Source organism: Melospiza melodia, chromosome 4 (assembly GCF_035770615.1).
Source record: "Melospiza melodia melodia isolate bMelMel2 chromosome 4, bMelMel2.pri, whole genome shotgun sequence".
Taxonomy (NCBI): Eukaryota; Metazoa; Chordata; class Aves; order Passeriformes; family Passerellidae; genus Melospiza; species Melospiza melodia.
In genome coordinates, this window is record NC_086197.1 from 89235301 (window position 1) to 89262472 (window position 27172).

Consider the following 27172-nt stretch of genomic DNA (forward strand, 5'->3'; position numbering starts at 1 on the left):
TAGTCTTTCATGCTTAGTAATAGAGGACTGATGTTAACTGGAAGTGCTAAGGAGGCACATGCAGGAGCTGATGTCTCTTTGTAGCATGGTTCTGTCCCTCCTGTCCAGCTTGTGCTGACCTTTTGCATGACAGCCAAGCAAACCAGGGAATACAACCAGCTAGAAGGAATCCACCTGCCTCTCAAGGGGTTTGTACCACTTATCTCCTTTAAACAGTTCACAATGACACCAGTTGACTGTACCAGGCAGGACTGGCTATGACAATGGAGTAACCTGAACCACCATGGGACTCCAGACTGTCCAGGGGGAAACCAAAACTAAAATGTGAAATAACCATAAAAAAAGTGCAAAGAAATCTCTGATCCTATTTCAGAGTACAGCAACTCAGCAATTAATCTCTATTAAAAACAAAGAACATATGCAGCTTATAACAAAAAATTGTGTTGTTAAGAGCTCCAAATGAACAGGCATAAACTAAAATGTTTCCATTCAGAACATCCTTCACTAACATATAAAGCTTCACTGAAGTAGTTAACCAAGGTAAAATATTTCACATACCTTGAAAGAGCAAATTTTCATTCAAATGTTCAACTTTAATGCTGCCAATTTTAAAATTCACTTAATTAAGAAGCATCCCATAATGGTTTGTGTTAATGGTAAGGATTTCAAGCAGCAAGTGATTCCATAGACAGGGGATTTATGGGGGCAACCTGATGAAGAAGCAAATTTATGGCAAAGAGAATTAGGAATTAAATATTAGCAGAGGCTGCTATGCTACAAGAAAATTTGAATACAAAGTCAAGGTGAGCTTTCAGTGGGGGTGCAATGGGAGTATAAATAACAGCAAACTCCTAAGGTGACAAGGGGAAACTTGCAGTCTACAGCTGAGTTAACGTTTTCTCACAGCAACTTTGCAGGAAATCTGGTAAACATCCTATATCTTGGATACTGGACATGCAATCTGAATTTAGTGCCTTGGAACTATGATTGACCCCAGAAGTATGTCACATTATATAGGCAAAAAGACTTTCATCAAGTGTTTTCTTTCAGTTGTGTTCCCACAAAATTATACTTTAAGGTTTTTGCTTTACTCTGACAAAACCAGAGTTCTTGCCAACTGATAATTTTAGAACATTGCTCACATCTGAGTAGCAGAACTCAGGAGGACAGGGGAAACATGCTGGTTAACTTCCTGAAAGAATTGAAAAGTTCTACAATAACTGTATAATCTTTACCATCAAAGAAGAATCTATTTAAATAGTTTGTGGAGAAAATAAATCCATTGCTGATGTAAGGGATACATTTTAACTGCAAAGGATACTTATTTTAAAAGACAGTTTTCACAAACACACATACAGGAGCTGTCAACAATCACCACCTCCTATTCTACAGACAGCTCCACAACATATTACAATTATATTGCTCAACCTAATCAGAAATTAAGCCTTTTTATAGTCTCATAGAGTCCTTGTGTGCTGTTACAGTTAACACTTCAGCTTTCAGTAATGACAGTCAACCTGAGGGGATAACAGAGTGCCTTATTAAACATGCTAATAGGAAATACTTGAGAAAGCAGTGCATTTGAATGCTGTTCTAGTACACTAACCATCTCCCTAGCAGATAAAGTTAAAATATTCATTGCACAGCTTGTACCTGAGGGTGAATATCAGTGAAAGCTCAAGTCCTCTCCAATACCTTGGCTTCCCACCCACTGCACATATCCAGTAGAGGCATTATCAGCAGTTTATAACTGGTTACTGAAAGTTATTTCAAGGATGACTGGAAGCACACTTCCCCATTTAGTATCTCCCCCATGTCAGATTAGTAGAAGTCAATTTCTTAGCTGCAGCACAGCTGTACTTGGCTACAGGAGAGCACTGAAATGCACAAGGGCAGAGGGAGAAACAGCAGCACAAAAACCACATGAGAACATAGCTCACAGTAATGGACAGACTGAGGTGCATCTCTTCTAGAATGGGGGTTCAACATCAGCAACCTTCATTCAAGTCTGGTATTTTAACACTAATTCACTGAATTGTAGAGAGCTGGTTCATCATAACTAAAAAACCTCTACTGTTGAACACCTAATAGACAAAGTAATTACAGACCTTTACATCCCATCTAGCTACCAGCCCAAATCCGTGTGAGCAACATTGTAATTATAACCAAAACCCAATGTTGCTATGTGGCATCCAATTATGAAGGAGTCAAGGACCACAGCAATCTGAAGAAATGCAAATAAAGCTCCTCACTAGTTGATATTGTCTCAGATTTATAGAACAATCGTATCTTAATGAGCCTGAATAAATAATTCTTTCTGATGACCACAAGAAGGTTTTTTTACTGTTTCGTGCTATCAGCATAGGTCAAAACCACAAAATCCTTCTTCACTCCAGAAAACCTCAAATTGTGTCCAGTAAAAAGAACCACAACTGTCATAGAGTAAATGCAATGCCCCAAGATGAGAACATTAGCTTTCCACAAGAGTAATTTCAAGTTTCAAGCTCTCCCTTGTTCAAAGGATACAGAAGTAAATCCAGCTCATAACAAAATTACCATGCCAACACAGAATACAATTCTTCCATAATTAAAGTGTTAAGGCCTTTTTCTGGCATCTCCAGGACAGCACCTCAGAAGAACAGCCTCGGGTAATCACACATAGAAAAGAGACATGAATATTCAACAAAGGAGGGACTATTTATCACAGTTCTGGTTTTTCTACATTGAAATTCTTAAAGTCAAGGAATATTTTAAATATTTTAATAATTTTCTGGTTATGAAATGGAAACAACTGAGCCTTGACACTTCAGGGAAGACAGACAAGAACCACCTACAGGCTACAGTGTTAAAGTGAAAGTTTATTAAAATAAAGCTTAGTTTACTCAGTTTATTAAAAGAAAACAGTTTAGGAGTTACAAAAATAATGTAGTAATCTTTAATAGCAAACAGGCAGTAATTTAAAAAATACTGAGGCTATTCTATGATCCAAATGTTAGAACCACTTCATCTGTGGGGTCCTATTCAACGCAACATTAGCACTACCTGTGGAACAGCTCATTTTGGGAAGAAACTATCCCTACACAAATAGCTTTTTCTATTCAAAATTATGTTGAGATTATTCAAGGCTATAATAATTTAAAAAAACCCAAAACAAACATGTTAAGAGGAAATTTATCTTGAGTGACAAAATCAGAGAGTGGGATTTAGTTAACCCAATTAACTTTAATTATTTAAGAGGCAAAATAATCAAGATAATTATCCAGAAAATGTGAAGCAAAGTTCTTTGCAACTGTCCAAGCCTATGACCACACCTAGCACTACAGATATCAGTTTACACTTCTCAGCAACCTGGAATTAGTTACCTGTGTTCAGTCATTTTATGGCTACCATCTGTTCCTATTAATCCAAGATAGGAAAATCCCAGCCAGACCTCACCCAGCTGCCTGAGCTCCTGAGTATCCCACTGAGAATGCCATACTGGGAATCTGTGCCTGTAGCTCATATCTGTGGGATTCCATTTCAGAAAGATACAAGAAATCATGAAGAAATGCATTTTTGAATTATTATAGCAATAGTAGAATAACAATCAACCCTAGAAGTGAGTCAAAGCTATCAAAAGCATCTAGGAAAAAGTTCTAATTTGTTCTGTTTCAGAATTAATTTTGATCAAGAACTATTTGCAAAAAAACTGTAACTGCATTGCAAGATGCAGACTTTCATTGTGAAAGAGCAAAGCAGCCTAGATGTTTATACCACTCAACACTTATTTTTACATGGCAAAAACTTCTCACTTGAGAAAATAAGAGCATTTTTTTAATTTTCACTTGAAAATTATGAATAGAACATAGTAGTTTCTTTATGACAGCTTGTATAAACACCTAAGTCAAGCACTACTTGATCTGCCTCAAGAGTGGTTTCAGTTTAAATAAATACTAATTGAGATAAGCAGTGCTTTTCTGCAGACATTCTCCAGCCCCAGCAGACTGCTCTGCTTGTGCTGCTCACCCCCAGCAAGAACCAGCAGGTGAAGGTGCTCAGGTCCTGAGGCAGCCCCAGGCACAGGCAAGGAATTGTTTCCCCATCCAGCAAGGCTCACGTGGATGAGCATCCCCATCCCAGCTCCCCACTGGCCCTGGAGGCCTTGGGTCTGGTGGCTGGCACAGAACTGTGCTGAGGCACACATCACCATAAGCACTAACTGAGGCTGGGGGTGCCAATCTGGCTCCTTCTGCTGACTCAGCCACACAAACTGCAATTTCCAGCAGGGAAACGAGGTTTTATAGTGACCCAGAAAGATTCATCAGGGCTCATCTGCATAGCCCATATATGCCAGAAAGCCAGCATTATAAACACAACCTTTACATGGTTGAAAAAAACCAATCCCACATCAAAAACCTCAGAAAATGGTTGAATGCTTCAAGGATCAGCACATATTTTCTGTGCAGAGAAACTTTATTTTCAGAGGACAAGGATAATGGTTTGAAAGCTATACAGAAAACAAATGTTTCCTTGTACCTTTACACTTTTGCTTACAAACCATTATTTCCCTAATTCTACTACAGTGATACTTGAACCAACTTACAAGAATTCTAAGGCAAGTGACATCTATATAAACATGAACAAGCTTTGGAAGCTGAACTCAGCCAAAAGCATACCTTCAGGTTATACCTGAAAGCTATAGTTATACTCTTCAACTAAGATCTAATTTTTTTTTAACAGTGCCTCTTTCTACAAGTGAAACTGGTTTACTTCTCTGTAACTTGCTTCAGGTTTCACTGGGTTTCAAGTACAGCAACTGTCTCTAAACATGAAGCTTCAGATGAAGATTAGCAGAAGAACCCATTTTCTTACCAATAACTTGCAATTATTTAAAAAAAAACTAGAAAGACTAATCTCATTGCAAACTTAGTGTTTTAGAGAAACAAAAGAACATTTTAGAGAAAAAATAACAGTGAATGATTTCATTCCCTATTCAGGAAAGCCATTCAAAAAATGCATAGTCCCAGTAATTTTGTGCTTGCCATGAGTAAATACATTGCAAATATTCAACACACAGAACTATATTTTTATAGGAATTGTTACATTTATCCACTTGTGCAGAAAACAGCATGACTGGTAGAAAGACCAGTTATATGGTTTTGTACCTATAACTCTAAAAAATAAACAAAAGCCATGTAAGCCTTTTACAGCCTAAGGCTTGATTTTTTAATCTAAGTTTCAATGATGTCTTTATAATGCAAGTAGCACTCATGACAGTAATATAACTACAGTTATAATGAAAATATAGGAATCCCAGCGATTGCTCAGTTTCCTTCTACACTAGCAGATTCATATACAACCAAGCTTGTGTCTACAAACACAAGTGATCCATGTAAAGATAATAAAACTCCTCTTTTTTGACCATAGGGGAAAATATTTGCAGTATTGGAGGGTGGTAGAAATCAGTGCAGTACTTCTTCCTCAAGGTACCTTCTGCAGCACCCACATTGTGCATGCCAGGGAGAGCAAGGCCTTCCCCAGTGCCCATGGGTTAAGTCAACCCATGCTGCACACTTTGCTTTAAGAGAAGCAGCTCAGCTTAAATATCTAGCTGCCACTAGATATTTAAGTGGGATATTTAGTGTCCTTCTCCTCGTGGTCTGGAGTTTCCTTGCTACCAACTCAATAACAGCTGCTCAGTGCCAGTGCAATGCAACTGTAATAGAAGAGCATCTGTGAAGGAATCCCAGGTAAAGATCTCAAGAAAAGTGGTGGTCTCAGAGAGGGTTTTAACTATAAGCACAAGGATCTTGCATTAGAGTGCTCTTAGCAGAGGGATAAGCCAATTTCTTCATGTCACACAGGTTTGCACATGGAAATGACTTGTGACTGCTCTCCCATGCTATCACAACTGCAGCACTCGTGCTGTAATGTTCAAGTTGTCAAGGGATACAAGGTTACTTAAACACTTCTGATGTGTATGTACTTCCACCAGTGGCTTATATTGAAAAAAATAAAAAAAGAAGCTACAAGTGAAGAATGAGGCTGCTGCACTTGAGGGGGACAAAAGCAAGACAGTAGTGTCAAGTGCTAAAAGGAAAAAAGGAACAGATCAACTACTCCATTACCAAAATCTAAGGGACAAAAAGCTGAGGAAGCCTCAGCCAACCAGGAGTGGATGGATGCTGTAGGTGGAAAGAAATTACTGCTAAATTTTGCAGGGAAATGGACAGCCAAAGAGCTTTCCAGGAAATGTTGTTCTCACAACTTTCAATTGTTGACAACTAGCAAGCAATTCTCTGATGCATTGTGACGGACAGTCATTTTCCAAACAGCAGATGTAATTCTGGTAACAGTTGCTTTACTTCAGCGTTTACTTTGCATTTTGTTACATCCTCACTCAGCACCAAGCACAACTTCTGAGTCCCCCTGCAGAGCAGCCCTTCCTGCCCCATTTTCACTCTCCAGGCACATGAGCAGGGGAGGATTCAGGCAGAGCTCCAGGTCAGCCTACAGAGAAAGCTGGGAAAACACTGCATTGCTCTTGGTAAATCTCATTAAGTGATACAAGATTTGATAACTTTAGATAACCTCAAGATTAAGAGGAAATAAAGATGGGTATCTGAAGTGCCATTCTGCAACTCAGGGCACTGCACTGATTCTTCTATCTGTCAGCCTGCTGTGTTGCCCCTATACAGTGAGAGAATAGTAAAAATGAGAAATTTTAAGAAAAATTAGGTACTGCAATTTTAAAAAGTATATCTGACAGTCCCATTCCAATTAACACAGATCCAGCAAGCATCTCTAAGATAGAAAGAATCTGCTTTTCCTGGGACTTGCACTAGACAAGCTGCAATAAATCAGTGTAAGCTGTCAGATAACAAGCTGGGCAATGAAATACTCCACTGCTTCAGTTTGCTGTCTGCCAGCTTCCAAGTGACCCAGCTTTTTTGCACTTGAGGCACAGCTACTGGAAGGTAGTAAATTTTAACTCCTTCATACCTGCTCCCACTTAGAAGTGGGTTCCAACCTTAAGACTGAAAAGTTTATAGTTAAAAATGAAGGCACATTCTCCTTCGAAGTGACAAGACATTCTCATTTAAGGTTCAAGCTTTAAGGGAAAAGATTCATGCTCAAGCTTCCACTGAGAAAAATAAGTAAATCCAGGATATCTCTGAAAAACAGACTTTGCAAGCCCTGTGATTGCAGCATTTCTCCACTTTCACTGAGAAAAATTTATGAAGAAATTTCCATACTTGAGGATAACTGAAAAGTCTTAGACCAGAGCAGGGAAGGATGTCTGAATCCTCACAGGACTCTTTCCAAAGAAACTCTATCGAGTAATTACTATCTCCCATCTTGATTTTCCCTATATCACATTTCACCTGATTTTTTAATTAAAGTATTTAATTAAATCTTCATATAAGATTTAATTGAAACATCAATTATGGTAAAACCTAGCTACATATAACTGAATTTCCACTCAAAAGTAAAAATCACTTTTTTACATTTTAAAACATTTTTGCCCTACTTCCTCTTTCTTATTTCCCAAAACAAAAGGTAGGGACTGCTGACAATACTGCAAGAGTGCAACATCAGAAAGCAGAATTAATTACCCACTGGGGAAGAATCATTAAACTGAGCACTAATAAAGTAACTGTGAGTAGGAATGGAACCAGTTGTGATAGTTCTAACAAAGGCACTAGGAACAATGAAGCACCAAACAGCTCATAGGTGACTGGATCTCTGAATTAGTCACTATCCACTCCTACCTGCCAAGTCAGTATTATTTATACTTGCATACAGTAAGAAAATAATAAAACCACGGTATTTTCCCCATAAAATTTTACTACCCATTGCAAAGCACACATGGATGGCAGGCTTTTGTCAATGAGGTTGGGAATAAACTGCTCTAGCAGAATGCTACTCTTCCTGTCACCAAAGATAACCTCCTTAATAACAGAATCCTCCTGCCTAACACTTGTAACCTACTGCAATAATACAACAGCCAGAAAAGCTCCTCATGGACTATGCTTCCAATGCAGTGTGTGCTTTCAGCACTTTAAATGTCTACTTCTTGTCATCTTGAGATCGACCTTTCATGTATTCCTAAAGCAATAATAGGTTGAGAAGTGTTTGCTTTACTCTGTCTCCTTTTCACAGTTGTTCTGAGTGTTCTTTGGTTTGTATTTCTATTTGTCAGCAGTATCAGCCACTAAAAGCAGAAAGAATGGCCCCATACCCCAAAGCCATTCTTCATATCTTCTCCTGTCCTCCAGAGCACAGCTGCAGAATCTGTTTCAAACACATTAATCCTGAAAATCTGTGCACTTGGTTTACAGCATTCTCTTGCAAAACCATCTTCAATCTCCTTTTTTCTCACCACAAAAATACAATCAACTCCTAATTAAAATATTCAGCAATAGAATTTTATTTCATTACCCAATTCTTTCTGTGCATACCCACACATGTAGAACTCTCCAGATGTCTGCACTCCTTCCCACATCCCACTGTGGCTAGAAGGCTGGGACCAGACATTGTTTCTCACCAGCATGGGCCAGGAAAGACAAGTATGGCAGATGAATTACTGAGGTTCAAACAGTGCTGCTTTAGCACTCACACTTCCAGTTCCTCCTTCTGTGCACCAATGCAAGGACTGATTTCCCTACATCCCAGCCCAAATGAAACCCCCTGGAGAAACTTGAGGGTAAGAAGCAATTGCAGCTAGCAGAACTGAAAAACTGACTAGTTTGACTGCAGCAAAGTAGTTCACAAGAAGTCCCCATCACACTTAAGACACAAGCACAGTTCCATCCCGTGTATCCCACAAAGAGTCTCCAGGAAGAAAAGCAGAATGAGTAGCAAAGCCTGAGGCAGCAGGCTAACAGGCAGCCCAGGCTCAGCCTCACCCAACCAGCACACTGCCATGGAGACTCATCTGAAACAAATCCATACTCAGGGTTAAAGTGAGCATATAAGCAGAGGCTCTATTAAGTCAGCTAGAAACATGTTAATATTCTAGACAAGGAACACCAGAAAACATGCCCACAGTCCCTTAGAAGTTTCACCACCACAAGGTGAATTACTGAGAATTAGCTTCTGAATAGATTAAGCACAACTGTTCCAAACAGGTGGCTCAGATCCTGCTAAAGATCCAACTGGTATTACAGAGGACACAGGACTGCTGGTCTTGAGCTATGAGGAGAAGCCTTCTCTGCACTCTGCATAACAAGCTTGGAGTACTGCTTCCTCCTGTGCAAGGAAACACTCCACATCTAAGAGGATAATGATTAATAGCCCAGATATTACATGGGTGTCAGGAAAGCAATTAACTTTGAATCAGGGAGAGGCCAGCAGACTGATCCAACAGGCAGCTTGTGAATGAAGGGAAGGAGTAGGTGGGGACAGAGTAGGCAGAATCAAAGCCAAAACACAAACAGCATCTCTTCTTATTCTAAAGTCACCATCAGAGACACAACAGAAGGTGAAACAACAAAGCATGACCTAAAAAATATGCCATGAAACTCCAGCTTTTTCAGAAGCACACAGGCTGTTGAGCATGATAATATTTTGTGTACCCCATCTGGAAAACCTGCAGACTGAGGTCAGGAGCAGAGTAAAGCCCTAAACCTGCAGGATGGCAAGATGCACAGAGGAAATCACACAGACCACACAGGTGCAAACAAATATTGTGCCCTACACAATGCTAAATTTTATGATGAATAGTATCTTCTCATCCAAATTGTCAAAGAACTTAGTAAAGTACATTCCCACTCCCTAAAAGAGAAGTTAACATTATTTGTGTGATGCTCTACTCAATGTGTGCCCGTGTTTCTGCTAAATGCACCAGTGATTTTTTCCAAGAACACACCAGTCAATGATTACAAAAGGAAGGAGCTGTGCTTTATTTCTCCTCCTAGCCAAGAACAACACACAGGAAAAACCAGACACAAGTACAAGCTCAAAATATTCTTACAGTGATTGAATTTTAGGGGCAAAACATCATGAATGCCTACGTGCAACATTTTAGCCTTTTCCATCTCTATTTTCAGGATCCTGAAATTGCCCAGGTGGCCTTGGATTTCATTTGTACCAAGCTGTTCCAATGTGAATTGGACTGGTGAGGTCAGCAGCACCTATGATTAATGCAGGAGCAGGGAGTCTACCGGGCAAAAGACTTAGCTGAACTCCATAGTGAATAAAACCAGTCTTACCTTTTCCCCTCAGGCAGATTCCCCATTCCTGTGCTGACATAGCTACTACTGACCTCAACAGCCCAATAATCAAGGACCTGTGAACAAACAGAAAAGGTCACTTGTATGCAAACATCTGCTGAAGTGCATGCTTAAAGTACACACAGCTCTGGATTTATCCACTACTTCCTCCATGCTCAGCCTGCTGCAGTTCATCCATTACCACACTGCCTTCCTCAGATTCCTCCTCAGACTCTCCACACTCTCCATCAGAGCTCCAACCAACAATCCCAAAAATATTAACTAACAAAATCAGAGAGCAAGTACTTAGTGGTGGTACTATGATTATCTCCTTAACTTCATAAACAAAACTTCCTAGGTAGGCAGCTACAAGGAGAAAAGTTCAAAATAACAGGCAGAGTAGATCTTCATACCACTAGGAACAGCAAATAAAGCACACTGATCTGAACCTTAGACACACAAAAAATGCCATAAGCATGGGTATTTCTTTCCTACCATCACCTACTGAGAAAAGAAGCACTAAATCTGACTTGAGTCCTCTGACTCTGGGATTCTGCTATACCATCCTCCACCAGCTATAAAAGAATTTAGGCTCCCAGCTCTCCCTGTTCCCAATTGCACTCCAGTGAGATGTTCAAAGAGGCAGTAAAAATATTCCCTGGCTCCAACACCTCATGTAGGCTCTGTGCTTGTTGTATTTCTAGATTGCTGAAGTTGCTCCAGCCTTCTTGTCATGGCTTTCATCATAATTTATTTAGTTAGCTACCACTCTTCCTATAAAAATCGCATAAGTACTTTAATAAGTATATTTATTAGCTTCAATAAAGAGGTTTTGCTTCAGAATTTCTTTAGTCACTTTTAAGATAGTAGGGGGTTTTTTCCCTTTCATAACTCCTGATAATTTTTACAACTGGAATATTGACAATTTTTACAGCTGGAATGTGAAACCTATGCTACAAAAGCATGAGAAAAAAATTGCAACATGCTGAGAAGTAAGCTGTTTTCAGCATCAGGATCCTCTAAGTCTTCCCTAAAGAAATTACTGAATCCTGACTGCCTATTCATTTTTGTAAGCTATTGATAGAGTAAATCAACAACTCTATTTTTTCCAGGTTAAGTCCTGCAAGCTCCTCCCAAGACTAGTGCTGTAAAACCTCAAGGGTCATGGTGTTTGAATTTCCATAATATTAGTTAAAAACTCCAAAGAATCACAGATTCCAAGTATTGTAGTACCATTACAGGCTTTGAACAAGAATCAATGGTAATTTAAGGGAGGAAATCAGAGGGATGCAAACAGGAGCTGGTCTGGTCTTGTTTCTGAGGCTAAACTGCACCACAAGGCATGAGAACAGGATGGCAGCAGTGCTCCTGCTCCCTGCCTGCTCCTCTGAGCACAGGAGTACTGCTCTGGTACTGCACTAGGCAAAAGGAGGAGTACTTCCAGATCTGCTCATCTCTTGCCCTTGGAAATGAGAGAGATGCAAAAGCAAGAGCTGATGAACTGCAGAAGACAGCTCAGGGAAAGACATGAATCAAGGCAATTGCTATAGTATTCAAATACTGCCAATATTTAACTTTTCTGTTAGAATAAATGTAATTGATGGCTTATGAACAATGGCACTGCTCTGACAGCAACATATCAGTCCTAACAACATGAAGTTATTTAATGACACCAAGGTCACCTTCATGCTTTTATGACTCTCAGCTTGAAGGAAAGAAGACAGTCAGAAAAGAACAAGCAACCCAATGCAACACTTTGACATCCACCCATTTATTAGAAGTGTGGTCAGTTCAAGATGGATTTGAAGTTCAAATTATTGGCACCTTCAAGCAGGCCTAAGTTCAAAGTTCTTATCTGGTGAACCAAAAGTAGGAGTGCTAAAACTATGAAAACATACCTAGAGAACTGTCCAATGTTACTAAGAAAGGGAGATTGGTCAAGTCTTCATAGGGTTCTTGCACAGAAAAAGTATTTAGGAGAAGGAACAGGAATTTCTTATGAGCAAACAGAAATTAAAAAGCTTCTTCCACTGGCACATGCCAGCAATCAGTTCAGCAGATGTTTCTCAGAGCAGCACTCACCAGAACACATTCCCTATTTACAAGGCCACAGCATGGGCAACACAACCTGAGCAACCCCAGGCAGGTTCTTCTGCTCATTCCAATTTAGAATGCATCCCCTGTATTTCCAGAGAAAGGCAAAAAAGTAGCTAAGCACAAACACATACTTAATACTTCCAGCTGCTGGAAAACAATCTTTTTCCAAAGTGATTATATGCACAGACACATTAAAGCCACAACCACTGGTTTTGCTTCCCTTCCAAAAGAAGCAACAGTACAGAAAAACATGTACATGAGGCTCCCAAACAAATGGAAAGGGAAACAAAAGGGCTGATACTTCTTGTTTCTTCAGGTTAGCCTGCAGAAACTCCCACTTCTGGGAAAAGGCTTGAAAACTCTTGCCACAGGGTTCCCACTTACGGCACCAAGTTTCTAGAACTATTTAATTTTGTCTAGACCATGAAAATATGGTTGATGTCAAGGTGACTTTAATTTTAGCTACACATTTTTGTTTACACAGCATCTCCTGGTTTTGTGTCTATCATCTGGAGATTGACAGCCACTTCACTCCTGCCTCAGAGACAACTGAGCATGCAGCTGCATGTGCTTGGCTGGCTGTTCATTAGATTAGAGAGCTCCTCAAAGCCACCACTTGAGATGAGACTTGTGGAAATCAGACCTTCCCAAGTACAGTGTTGAAAAGAGACCAGAAAGTTCTAGAATTGACACCTGAAGCAATTGCCAGGCCTTCAGGGAGAAGAAGGGGAATCCTTACTTCTCCCTGAAGACTGTTCAGCCTTGCAGTGTCTGACAGCCTGTATGCTAAAAGCATCAGGTATTCCTGCCTGGAAAATTTTTTTGGTTGGAAGTTGTCTTGTCACTCAGGAGTAGAAGTAGAATATGCTTGTTGCTGTAGAACACTCACAAAGGATGAGCCCCAAGGTCAGTGCCAGGTGGTCCTGGCAAACAGCAGCTCTAATGAGAACCAAGAAGCCACTCACATTAGTCATAGATGACAAACCTCCTCCAGAGAGCTGCTCCCTTGCTGAATTACACTGGAAGAATCAAGGAGGAAGGTGGGAGAAAAGTTCAGGCAGAGAAGCTGGGTTGACAATTCCTGAATACACACAACTAAAAAACCCATCTACAGAGGAGGGGCGAAAAATCCCTGAGTGACAACTTAAGGACAAGCCCAAGGTAAAGGCAAAAAGTTGCATTTAACAATAAACATACACCTCTCTTTTTTTTTATTAAATTTACACAACTGCTTCAGTGTCTCAGCTCACTAGCACACAGCCACATGAAATGATGGCAGAAGTCCAAAGAAAGTCAACCCAGGTGCAATCCCTAGGGCACCCATGGGGACTCCAAACAAGAATCTGTGGTTTGAAAGGGAGGAACACAAAAGGAAGTCTGTGCCCAACTGCAGAAGAGGCAGACACCCTTACTGTTCAGCTGAGCAAGAGAAGTGGGAACACACTGGACAGCCCTATGGCTGAAAGTGTGTTGTGGCCCATCCACAGCCAGCTGCAGGGGGAGAGGGGTTCTGAGGTCACTGTGTGGCATTTCATCTGTGCCAGCAGCAGGTCTGGAAGGGATTGTGAAGGAAGGAGGGACAGACTGTCTGAGCTAAGAAACAGAAGTTCAGTGACTGGGTATATAAAAAACCAAAAAAAGAAACCACATATGAAAAGATCCCCTTCAGAACATGCATTTACTTTGAATAAATCCTTCACAAAACCAGCCTAAATCTGACAACAAATCAGAGGAAGATCAGAAATGGAAAAAACAGGAATGTGTGCTTTTAAACTTTCATTTTCTACAACTATCATGAGCATTTTAGAAGAGTTTGCACCCAAGTTGCATCAAAAGTCTTACAGAGAGTTTAGCTAAAGTAATCAGATGGCTCCAGACTCATCCAGAGCTGTGTTAGACAAGATCTGTACAACAGAATTAACAACTGCTTCTCTTGATACTACAGGCATAATCATTGCAAAGAAAAGCCCAAAGGTGGAACTCTGCTCTCCTGATGTTCCTCAGCCACTGGTTTCAGGCTTCCAGCAGCTCAATGCAGACCCATGCACTTCACAAGCTTCACACCAGAAACACTGATTGTACAGGTCAGATGTGAAAGCCCACTGATGAAGACCCAAAAAGCAATTTTGCAAACAAAGCTATCCATCAGGCCCATTATACCTCTGTGGTGCCAGCATGCCACACAGCCACAGTTTCTCACTTTGAGTCCAACCATCTTAAGTAGGAATCACCAATTTTCAGAACTGCTTTAGGACTTGCAACCCAAAAGCTTACCATATTCGAATGTAATAATCCCTAAGATTCTTAAAATATTATTTTTAAAAGAAATTCATGTATTTTAAAATAGGATATATTCTATAAAACTCCACTTAAGAGCATACATCTGCTGTAATTAATCTTGAAGTCTACTGATAATGAGATAAGGAAAAACATAATTTAAAAGACCTTTGCAGCACCTCCTTTCAGTGATTCTTTTTCTTTTTTCATTGCTCCTCAGAATACAATTGGCAAAGTACAGATTAGTACGCTCAGAAAAAAAATTATGACTTATGACTTATGACCTCCCTTATGACTTTAAAGAGTGTCCAGAAGAATCAAAAATCCAAAAATTCTCTTAGATGTAACTCTGTGTACTTAATATTGTTTTCTGAAATGGTCACTAAATATAAGGTAGCAACATTCCTGTGCAAATTGCTGATTTTTGTATTACACCATCAGACAAAACATCAATGGAGTCAGTGCTTATTGATGTGACAGTGAACTGAGCATAGAGTACTGTGTATCCTGTCCCAAGACACACAAAATTAGAGGACTTCAAAATATACAGTTTTTAATCTTAAATTAATCCTGGTACCCTGAAAGATTGCAGCTCCAATCAGAAGCTAATGTGTCCTTCCAGATGCTTTTGCACTAGAATAGATTAATCTCCTAAAATGCAGGGATTCAATCCTGAGCACACACAGTAATGTCAGTACCTTCAGGTCCTGGAAGCTTGGGTGACCATCTATGGGCAGTGATAGCACAAGAATCAATTGCAACAACCCAGAAATTTGTCTTTCCATTCCCCTGCATCCCTACTGCCAGCTTAACAAACCACTGTCTCCAGAGGTAAAAACAGCTATGAACCTCTGGACTGAAAATTACAAGCATCTGTCAGAAGCAGCACAGCATATTTGGGGGTTTAGGGTGACTCCAAAATGCACCAAGGTATAAACTCCTTTAAAAAAACCTGGTGGACATTCAGTTATAAAAACAGACTGAAGCACTGAAGCTTCAGAGCTTCCCATATCAGGTTGTTGAGGGAGGATGAGATTATTAATCTGGTTTTCCAAGATAAAAATACACTGAAAAAATACCTGAAAAAAAAAAGCTCAGTCACTTAAAAAAAAAAAAAAAAAAAAAAAAAAAAAAAAAAAAAAGAGAAGGGAAAAGAAGGTAATAAGAAGGTAATAAAAACCAGCACACATATCCTAACCTTTCATAGGCAACATGTCATCCCAGGTATTTTCTAGTATTTCCACAGCATATCTAGTAGTCCAGATTATATGGCAGACTTTTTTACCTTTTTTTAACCACTTCAAATATCATACAGGGTTTGCACTATACGGTGCAAGTCCTTTGGATAAATTTGGTTATTTTTGTCATTTGGCATTGAACCTTATTGTCAATAGCAGCCAACCCCACCAGGGGAGCCACAACCATATGCCAGAACTTTTCACTCCTGCCTAATTCTGAGTACAGTCTTGTTTCCTCTGCTCAGAAAATGACCTACATATGTAGTCAAGAAACGCTACCAGATGCACTACATATGTCAGATTCAAATATAGCCTTTCAAAAAAATACTAGAGACATTCTGAGCACGGTGAGCAGTAGGCTTACATTGTGAAGAAACCTCATGTATGGCAGACAGGAGTAAAGGAGAAGATAAGGCACCTAACCAGGCGGGTCCCCACTGCACTGCAGACTCAGTAACACACATTCTGTAATCCCAAGTAACTCTGCTTTCAGAGAGCTTGGGTAATGTGTGCATTATGTAATGCCTAAGCCACACATACAGCAAGAAAACAACACCTGAAAAGCTGATCATTAATTGAGCACTATTTATTCTGCATGCCAAACAAGGCAGGAGTATCTAATTATCCAGCTAATGATTGTACATCAAGACAGAGATCAGCTATGGAGGAGCAAGCTCAGGGCTGTCACTTCCTGAACTCTGCCCAAACTGCTTTCCTTCCCCAGGTGGTAAGCAAGTGTTCTTGCAAAAGTAACCTGAACAGCTCACTCACTCCCTGCAGCACCATGCCAACACCCACCTACACCAGCTGGGAGCTCAAAACCTGCAGCAGCCCCAGATGACAGAAGGATAAACAACTCCCATTGCAGACAGATGAGCTGTTGGCAAACCATGGCCAAAGGGTTCAGGCAAATTAGGACATTGGACCGATCACAGCCTAAGAAAGAAGTGATTTTGCAAACAAGGCTGTTTATTATTATCCTTTCTAATCTCTGGTTTAGACCCAGTAGCCAACACAACAGGAGGAAGCCTTCACCATTACCAGATGCTGAAGGTCCAAACACACTTTGTACCAATGACTTCTTTACCCAGCTAAGCCCACACTGTGTTACCAAGCTCATGCAATCCAATTCCCTAAATGTTTGGATTTTGCCCCCATTTGCTGTAATGAATATCTGTCCAAGTGTTGCACTCCTGACATCTGGCTCAGACAAATTCCTAAAGACTTCAGGGCACCAGAACTGCTTGGAAATGAGCAGGGACTAACAGCCACAACCTTCTTAAGCCATTTAGCAACTGGCATGCACTATATATTTAGAAATTCAGATCTGAAAAGATCTAAGGATATTCCAAGCTCATGCTGAACATGTTTTGCCTTTTTATGCATTCTCTAAAATTTTGTATTAATACTGAGGGAAAGAGGCACAGAAAGGGAACATAACAGTCTCCACCATAAAAATCTATTCAACATTTACAATAAAAGAGGATTTCGACTTGTCCTTGAGAGAAAGACTTTATTTCCAGAAACATCTCATTCTGTAATGGCTGCAGAAAAAGGACAGTTTTTCCATTTCAAAACAGCTCTAAGGAAAATGGTAAAAAATGGACAAGACAGACAAATGAGAGATGTTCCTCATTTCAGCATATATCCTCTGGTTTTCACCCTTGGAAGTTTAACTTTATTCCTTTATAAATCACAGTCACAAGGAAAATAGCCATTTTCTCACACAGACAAAATTAACACTGATCTACCCTGCAGCCAGCAAGGGCAGAAGGAACATCACCACATCTGCTTTTACAGCACCACAGTACTGATCACAACACAGTAATTCACTTAGTAAATGCAAAAAAACCCACATGTATCTGGAGGAGATCTTTTGATGGGCAATTTGCAGAGAGCTACAGGAAAGAAACCTTAACTGTGTATAATTTTATACATTTCTTAGAAGTTTTTACTGGTTTTCAGGTAGGAAAGCATTTGTAACACTGCACCCCTGCACCCTCACATTTCAGCAGTTTGCATTATTGCTGAAGTGTCACGTTACTGAACAGACTCCTCACACCAGCACTAGGAAGCTCTGGCTCACTTTGGACAGTAAAATGATAGTCAGAAGTCTCCAAGAGATGAAAGGGAAGAAAAAACTTCCACCAATTTCTAATGCCTTCATTAAATTATCCAGGCTCCCTCTGGTGGGGGATTTAATGCTGAGACTGTTCCAGTTTGCTATATGAGAACAGCTTTGAACCACAACAGGTTTTTTTCCTTCTGTAAAACAAACCGTGTTACATCTGGACTCTGCAATTAGTGGAGTCTCTTGTCATGCTTAATCACAGCAACCTGAGGTAAAGCTTTGTTTCTGGCTCGGAGCTACATCACATAAAGAAGAGCAGTCAAAAAAAAAGCTAAAACATCACATTTTTAAAACACAAATTATTGTCTTTGTGCTCCAAAATCCCCAGAATATTTCTCCTTTCTTACTTCAGCTCTCCAAAGTCCCAGCAGAAAACCACCACCTCTGCCCCTGATGTGGACAGAGGCCAAAGAAAGATTTCTCTCCCCAGGGCACACAAGAGATCTAGGGCTCCGAGTTTTCATTTCTGGTTATATATTGATTATATTAAGTCCCAGGTCTCATATTTCCCCAATAATTTGAATATCATTTATTTGCACTATGGTCAGACAATTCCAACATGCCTATGTATCTCTCTACAAATCATACACACAATAGTCAAGCAAACCATCCATCCATTTCATTTCTCTACAGTCCCTGAAGTTGTCATTTTAACCAGTTACAGTAAAGGAACATGACAAGCTTTACAAACACAGAAAGACATCACATGTGGTATTTTTAGTATCTACCACTAAATATATGTACTACATATTGCCATCAAAACTCCTGTTATCCATGCAATCTCATAGTCAAATTTAGTTTTGCCTCCTGAACTTCATTACCAATATTATCAACATTCTGCAGTTTAAAGTCTTGAAATAAACAGCAAACATGCAGAGAGGTAGCATTCAAAAGAAAAAAATAAAAAAAGAACCATCCAACTTGAGGTAGGAAAACTGCAACCCGATGTTGCTGTACGGGAAAAGAAGCATGAGCCTTTTCATGGATGGAGACAATTTTGTTTCTGACAGCCCTTATTATGACTCACTAACTTTTCTTCCTTAATAAGGCCACAATTTGCATCAGAGAAAGTGTGTCTATAACAAGCCTGAGGACTCAGAAAATTATCCAATGGCTAAGAAGCATAACTTTGCTACACCGACAAAAACAATCTTAGTTCTCAATTTGTCCTTGTGCTTTCAGACAGAAAGGGATGCAAGACTATGCCTACTATAGTCCAAGAATTCTGATTAACCTCATACAGCCTATCTTAGATGATGAGTATAATTCAATTACTGCCAGATAGGACGGCAGCTGAAGCTGAAGAGCAACTCGGAGTTGAGGGCTATTTAGGATATAGTCGGCACAGAAACCAGTCTCACAGGTCAGAGAAAACAGTCCTCATCACTGCAAGTTCCTTGGGACAACTACAAAGTTTTACGAGAACCCACTGCTTGCAACCCATGCAGGAAGGCAAATAAAGAGCAGCAATTCACGTTCAGTGTATCATCAATGAAATCCACAGCCTTCCAAAGCAAGCGTTAACTTATTCAGACTAGGGAGATTACGACCTCATTTTGCCCCAGAGGCATTCCTTAAGTGCCCAAGTAAAGCTATGCTGGGAGCCAGCAGAGAGGGATTTACAGTTCAGAAACACAGGCGTGATGTCCTCGCCCCTGACCTCCCAGAACCCCCTCAAATGCAAAGCCTGCGGCGTACGGTGTGGACACTGACAGACCACTCTAAACACGAAACTGCAGGAAGGATGCGAGACCATTCTTCCTCGTACAGAAAATGGACAACTCTCCCAGCAACGGGGCAGGACTACACCACCTGTAGTAAAATCGAGGAGGGCAAGCACACATCCCATCCCCTTGCACACCGCGCTGAGATGGGCCATGGGACCCCGCCCGGACCTCGCTCAGCCACGCGTTCCCCTCGCCAGTTCCCCAGCCTTGGGCACTCCGGGACTGCTCCGCCTTCTGCTTCACTGCAAGGGGTTTGCGGGCGTGCAGGGACGGGCGATTCCCGGCTCGGTTAAACCTCCCCGGGGAGCGCTGCCCCCGCCGGACAAGAGCCGGGTCCCCGCGGGGGAGGGAGCCGGGCGGGGCGGTGCGGCACTCACCGATGCCCAGCCCCACCACCACGCGTCCCGCCAGCAGCGTCTCCTTGTCGCGGGCGGCGGCCAGCACGCCGGAGCCCGCCGTGAAGAGGCCGCTGGCCAGCAGGATGCAGGGCCGCCGGCCGCACAGCCCGTTCAGGACGCCGCCGGCCAGGGCGGACAGGGCGGCGGCGCCCACCGTGCTGGAGACGAGCAGCTCCTGCCAGAGCGCGTCCAGGTTGAGCTCCCTCTTGAGGAGGAGCAGCGCCCCCGACACCACGCCGGTGTCGTAGCCGAAGAGGAAGCCCCCCAGGGCGGAGAAGACCGACACCACGTAGACGAAGCCGGGGGTCTCGTCCTGCTGGAACTGGCGCCGCGCCGCCCGCTCCAGCTCTCCGCCCGACGCCGCGCTGTTGAGGCTGGAGCAGGACTCGGCGGCGATGAGGCTCCGCTCGCCCGCCGCCGCGCCCGAGCCGGCGGACCCGTCCGCCTGCCGCCGCCTCTTCTCGCCCATCAGGTTGCTCAGGCTCCGCAGCGTGTACTCCACATTATCGCTGGCCTTGCGGGACATGGGACGGCCGCGGCGGCTCCCGCCCCGACCGAGGGAGGGCAGGGGGGTGAGGCGGGCGGCTGCCGGGCTACTCAGACTCGGGCGGCGGGGCTGCCGCTGCTGCCGACGCTGCCCGTCCTCAGCGCGCCCGGACTCAGCTGGGTCGCATCGTCCCCCGGCCGCCGGGCGGACTTGAGGGGAAGTTGCCGCCGCTCCCAGCGCCCGGGCGGAGCTGGAGGCGGAGGCAGGCGGGGACAGCGCCGAGCGCGGCCCGGCGGGCGCAGGGGCGGGCTCGGCCACCCCCCCGCCGTTCGCTGCACGGGGCAGGCGCGGCCCGGGGCGCCTGCGCACGGAGCGCCCCCGCCGCGCTCGCTCGCGGGCGGCGGGGCTGGCAGTGGCGCTGGGGCCAGGAAGGAAGTCGGGAGGGAAGCCGGGAAGGAAGCCCTGGGCGGGTGGGCGCCACGCAAGCCTGGGGGCCGGTCCCTGAGCCCGCGGAGCTGTTCCCGCTGGCAGCCCCCGTCTGCATGAGGAGCAGGGGCCGCCGGCCGGGGCTGCCCACCCGCGCGGTTTCCGCACTGTCTGGGCAGCGCTGTCCGGGTGCCGGGCGCGTAACGATCGAGGTTCGCTTAGTAACTGGATCGTTTGAACGGAGACAGCGTTCCGCATCCGCGTTTGTCGTTTTCTGAAGCACTGGGTGATACTGTCTCTGCTGCTGTGCACGAACGTAGTGGGTTTTCGCTGCTGGGGTCTCCCGGCTCTCTTCGTCCAAGCTCACTTGGGGGGACCATTTCAGATCGTTAGTGTCGATTGATTGTCCCACCTCCCCTGCTCTCCCTCTTTTCAGGGTGTTGAATGGGAAGGACCCTGGGGCTGCGCGGCTCCCTTCGGCGCTGCTGCCCTGGCTGTCGCTGCCGGGGCTCCGAGCGAGCCTGCCCGCTGCACGGGAGCTGGAGCCGGCGCTGCTCCCTCAGAGCGCGGCGAGAGCGCTGGAACGGGCTGCCCAGGGACATCTGGCTGCTCCCTGGAGACACAACACCCACCTGGACATGTTCCTGTGTAACCTGCTCTAGCTAACCCTGTCTTAGCGGGGGCGCTGAATGATCTCCAGAGGACCCTTCCAGCCCTTGCAATTCTGGGATCCTGTTCCAAAAATAAAGGGAAATTGCCACCTGTTTTTCAGAGTGGGACAGGTTTCTTACCATGTAGGAGCAGAGTTTGGAGCTTGTTCCTGTGCTTGAAGTAGAGCATTGTGTTTTGCTAATTCCACCTTTAAGCAGTCTTTTTGGGGATTTTTCCCCGGGATGTAGAGCCTGGTGGATCCTGTCAGCAGGGAGAGGTTCCTGTCTCCATGAGGACCCAGGCAAGCTTTGCTGCCAGTGTGCATGGAAGGGCCTTCCAGATGCAATGCATTTTTGGGGAAAAGTATATGTCATAATATCATAATATTATAATTTGTACTTCTTGTATGTTGGCACGAATACGGATAAAACAAAATTTTCATTCTGACTTAACTGTCTTCTGCAGAGATTCTCATAATGAGGCCAGCCAGCACCCAGAGAATTTTGGTAATTAACTGGATCAGCCCACACCTTGTGAGCAGTACTAGTCATAGCCATGTGAATTTAAAAATTAGAAGAGGGAGCAAAGTCCAACATGGCCAGCTGCACACAGTCTCTTTGGTGATTTGCCTCTGCCTCAAAGCAAGCTTTGACATGCTGATACTGGTCCAGATAATACTAACTAAATAAAATAGTGAGCTTTAGTTACTAAAATAAGTATAATAACAGTGCAATAATGTCTCTATAGGTAATCCTGTTAGAGAGAGATGTAGCAGTGGATTTCTAAATACAATAGGTCAGCTTGCATGTTTGAGCATGGGAGAAGCCTGAACTAGATAATAATTAAATGCATGTTAACATTCAGTTTTTTTTAGTCAATATTTGGGTTGATTGGCACAGAGCATTCCTTATTTTAATAAAGACCAATAGGGGCCAACCCAGTACTAAAGCAAGAAATAGTTCCAGGTTCTAGCATGAGGAATGAAGTTATCACAGGATCACAGAATGTGCTGAGTTGGGAGGGACCCACCAGGATCATGAAGTCCAACTCCCAGCCCTGCACAGCACCACTCCCAGGAGTCACCCCATGTGCCTGAGAGCCCTGTCCAAACACTTCTTGAGCTGTGTCAGGCTGGTGCTGTGACCGCTGCCCTGGGGAGCCTGTTCAGAGCCCAGCCACCCCCTGGGGGAAGAATCTTTTCCTAATACTGAACCCAAACCTCCCCCAACACAACTTCAGGCCGCTCCCTCAGTGTCACTGTCACCAGGGAGCAGAGATCAGGGCCTGCCCCTCCTCCTCCCCTCATGAGGGAGCTGTAACTGCAGCGAGGTCTCCCCTCAGTCTCCTCCAGGCTGGACAGACCCAGTGACCTCAGCCACTCCTTATACAGCTTCTCCTCAAGGCCCTTCACCACCTTTGGGCACTCTCCAATAGTTTAATGTCTTTTCTATATTGTGGGGCCCAAAACGGCCCCCAGCACTCGAGATGAGGCCACCCCAGTGCAGAGCAGAGCAGTACAATCCCCTCCCTTGCCCAGCTGGTGATGCTGTGCCTGATGCCCCCTGGACATGGGTGGCCCTCCTGGCTGCCAGGGCACTGCTGACTCATATTTACCTTTCCATTGCCCAGGACCCCCAGGTCCTTTTCTGTGGCACTGCTCTCCAGCCTCTCATTCTCCAGTCTGTCCATACATCCAGGGTTGCCCCATCTGAGGTGCAGAATCTGGCACTTTCCCTGAACTGCTGAATGCTGGACATTCTGTCCAGAAGGATATTATGAGAGTATCAAAAGCTTTACTAAAATCCAAAAGGATTATCCAACTCTCCTTCATCAAATAGGTGGGCTACCAGGAACTGTCCCCTCAGGTCCAGCAGCTCTCCATGAGCAGACTGGCTTACATTGCTACAGCACGAGCAGCACAGAAGCTGTAATCTTCCAGAAGACTCCAGACTTGCCTAACAAGCATAACACTCACTAGTTTTTGGTTTTTTGTTTTTTTTTATGTAAGCCCCAAATAAGAATGTGGGACACAGTGCATGAAACAGAAAACATTCACACCAAATCCCCAGCCAGCTAGAAGGAATGCTTTTACAGAATACTGTCACAACAGCTGGCTGTCACAAAAACAACCTGTCTTTTTAATAGCCACCACAGATGCTGGAGGCATTCTGTATGTTGCAGTTAATAGAGACTCAAGAGAGCTAACAAAAAGCTTTTATTTTTTTCAATTGATGTCCCAACACAAGCACAAACAGACATAATTTCTCATCAGATCATGCTGTCAAGCTTCTCTCTTAAAAGGATTCCCTGAAGAAAGACAACAAAAAGTTCAGCTGTGAGAGTTCATGCATTACACTGAAGACTGGCTTCATGAGAGAGATGGAGGGTTTGTTTTGTTTGTAGATTTTCACTGTTGTGATCATCTCTCTATAGTACTACATTTCATGATAAAAACTGACTTATAGATGATTTCACATTAATTAAAAATGCAGTAGGTATGATCAGTAATCTAAGACGGCATCAGATTCAAAGAAGGATTTGAGTGGATTTTAGCTATGATGTTATGCTTTCAAGAGATTGAGTATTTAATTGAAACACTGTTTAGATTCACAGCTCTTCCTCATTCTCTCCTTTAAGGTGTGTTTGCACAATTGTTTGCCAGGATGTTGTGAAGTAGATCAAAGAACTTTTCCAGTTTCAAAAACTCAAAGTTTTGTGTTTCAATAGAGAGCAGGAATAATCACAGGATTTGGCTGCTTTTTATTTTGTTGATACATGGTATAAATCAGAAAATGTCTTCCAGAAAATTACCGAGGGCTTTGTAATGTGCCCAGAACTCTGCTAGACAGAACAGGGGAGTAAGCTCCTGTCTTTGCAGATCCTCAGAAGGGGGTGGATGAGTGCTGAAATCTCCAGCCAAGATTCACAGAGAGATGCTCTAGGTCTGTTGTGTGGCAGTCTGGCGGTCAGTAGCCTCACCCAGCAAGTGGGAGGCCAGATTCATGGATTTGCTTCAGCCCAGGCCTCAGGAACCAGGAAATCTCTTTCTCACCTCTCAAGAAGATTATAGGTTCAATAGGGAAAAGATGGATTTTTAAAGGAAATTGGGTTGATGTGCAGACAAGAATGTAAGAGCCATGGGGTGAGACAGACAGTGAGGCAGAAAAGGATGTGATTCTGTGGCAGAAGAAGGTCAGCTTTATCAATGATGGGTATATTATTCACATAAAACTAGTTTCACAAAAAAAAAAAAAAAAGGAGTAATACAAGGAGCAAATCCTCAAACCAAGAATTCTTCCCTTCTCAGCTGGTGCTGTGGGGGTGGGCATGAGGTCTTTAGCCTCATGTGGTTTCAGCAATACAGTGTCCAACCCCTTTAGATTTTAGTCTTGTAAACTAATTTCTTGTTTGTTACTGTTATGATGTCTTAAACTCTGATGCTGCTTTGATAGTCAATTATTTTGCCACAATATTTTGCTGAACAGAGTTGCTATATGAGTTGAGAAATACTACTGTGCTGGGCTGAGGGAAATCTCCTAGTTGAATATACAAAAAAAGATCAGCAAATGCAGTTTATAGCAGCAGCTTATATAATGTCTGAAACCTTGGAAAAGCAATGACAGAAATTTTTCTTACAAGTTTGCTTGCAGTGTCAAGGTTCAGAAACCTTTTCTGAACACAGAATTTTAAATTATCAGTGTGCCATGGTGGGGTACAACTTTTTACGAAAAGTATTTCTTCCTACTGAGAAGACACAAACCCTGACCCATGATCACACCAGTTTGTTGAGTTTGCAGGTATGTACGAGTAATATAACATTGAGACTGTAAGGAATTCTCTAAAGAAAAAAAAACAGGATCTGAAAATAAGAGTTTAGAAACTATTTGAAATAAGCAGTGTATTGCTATAAGATTTCATTTTGTTCCAAACTTCATCCTACAACAACATTGTTTGGTCTCTTTGGAAAGAAGACACTTTCAGATACATTCTATAGTTTGCTAGTCCCCATATAACATTCCTTCTCCAGCCATTTTCTCTATCTGACAGAGTCATTCATTTATCTGAATGTGCCTATCTCTGAGCTCTCAATACAGTTTAGTTGTTTGTAATCCTTCCAGTGTTTGATTTGGGTGCTCATTTTTATGTACAGATCTGATTAGATCCTTCTCCAATATCTCAACAGAAGTCACCTCTCATATACACAACCTCTCCTTGATTGGATGCTGCTATTTAGTACTCTTATTCCTGAGTGTCCTGCTCTGCAGTGAGACTTTTAGCCTGTTATTTACCTTCTACTGCAGTTATCTGAAACTGTAAACTGGGACATCACTATTGACCTCCTCTGGAAAATCCTTTCAAAATGAAAGTAGCATCAGAATTTATTAATAAGGAATGTACTGGTGCCATGCATGTAATCCTACTGGTCAAGTGGTAAGTTGCTTAAAAAGGAGGAAGAGTTACAGCCTTAGCACAGGAGGAAGGTATGGATGATGGTTGCTGGCAGAAAGAAGCTGACAAACTGGGAGATGAAGCATTCTTTGCCTGACAGACTGGCAGCAGTACAGCTAAAGTTGCTAAGACATCACATCAAAGGCTGTTTCAATCCCAGGTAACTTTACCAAAGTAACCATCTGAGCTCACATTTTGTATAATTTCACTCTCTTTCTATAAATATGAATTCCAGCAAACCCACTTCAGTCCTATTGAAAATGTAATTATAAGAAGCACATTTCTCAAAGTTAAATTTTTCTCTCTGTTTTTATAATCTACAACTTTTTTATGCTTTAGAGCAGAGACTCAGTTTTTGGCAGGAGAACAGTTCCTTTCTGCCTTTCCTTTGGCTTCCAGAAGGAAGATCTAACAAGATTGAACTGAAGCAGAGTCTCTGGTACAGGCAGCAGCAGCTAAATCAGCTGCTAAGCAGCTAAACATGCTGCTAAATCCAGTGTGCCCCAATGGCTGTGTCTGCAGCTATGAGATGGAGTTTTGCACTGATATCTGTGCAGATGTCCAGGGGTGAAGGTCAGGCTGTGCATTTAAATGCATTGCTCTAAAATTCAGTGTCCAGCACATGCTAAAAGCCAGTGCAAAATGAGGAGTGGGAGTGGAAGGGAATGCAGACTTTTATCATTGCACAATTTGGATTTTTTACATTTGTGTACTTGTAAAGATGCCTTGCCAGTTTACAATGCTTATGAAGTCATTATTACCCTGTAAAAGTTATAATTACTTAGTTACAACACCTGGCAGCATGAAAATCAAGGACTTGGCACAACACTACTCATGAGATTCCAGGGATACCAGGAATGCTCTTCATACACTGTATCTTCCAACAGATGTACACCAACACAGAGCTGTTTGTCTGCCAAACAGAAACCTCCTCAAGTGCTGCAGGGAAACCCAGAATGACAACAGGCCATCTCTCACTCAGTTCAGATTTCTGGAATCAGAGTAATGCTCTATTCCAGCACGCACCTAGCATCTGGTGTACATGGAAGACATATCCAAGAAGAGAGCTACATGCAGACCCATTAATTTGGGTCCAGA

General features: G+C 42.8%; 2 protein-coding genes across 2 annotated transcripts in view; both read right to left on the reverse strand.

Moving 5' to 3' along the window:
* The window catches only part of SLC2A13 (solute carrier family 2 member 13), a 144701-nt gene extending 124010 nt beyond the window's left edge, over positions 1-20691 (reverse strand). The window contains exon 1 of the mRNA XM_063155476.1: positions 20041-20691. Within this exon, the coding sequence (XP_063011546.1) occupies positions 20041-20587 (547 nt within the window). The 5' untranslated portion in view covers positions 20588-20691. The remainder of the gene's footprint in view (positions 1-20040) is intronic.
* On the reverse strand, positions 20659-21576 carry LOC134418038 (basic proline-rich protein-like). Its single transcript, XM_063155888.1, has 2 exons — positions 21387-21576; positions 20659-21191 (listed from the first exon to the last, which is right to left on the reverse strand). Exons 1-2 carry the CDS (start codon positions 21574-21576, stop codon positions 20659-20661), a joined length of 723 nt encoding a protein of 240 aa, XP_063011958.1.
* Between the last annotated feature and the right edge of the window lie 5596 nt (positions 21577-27172).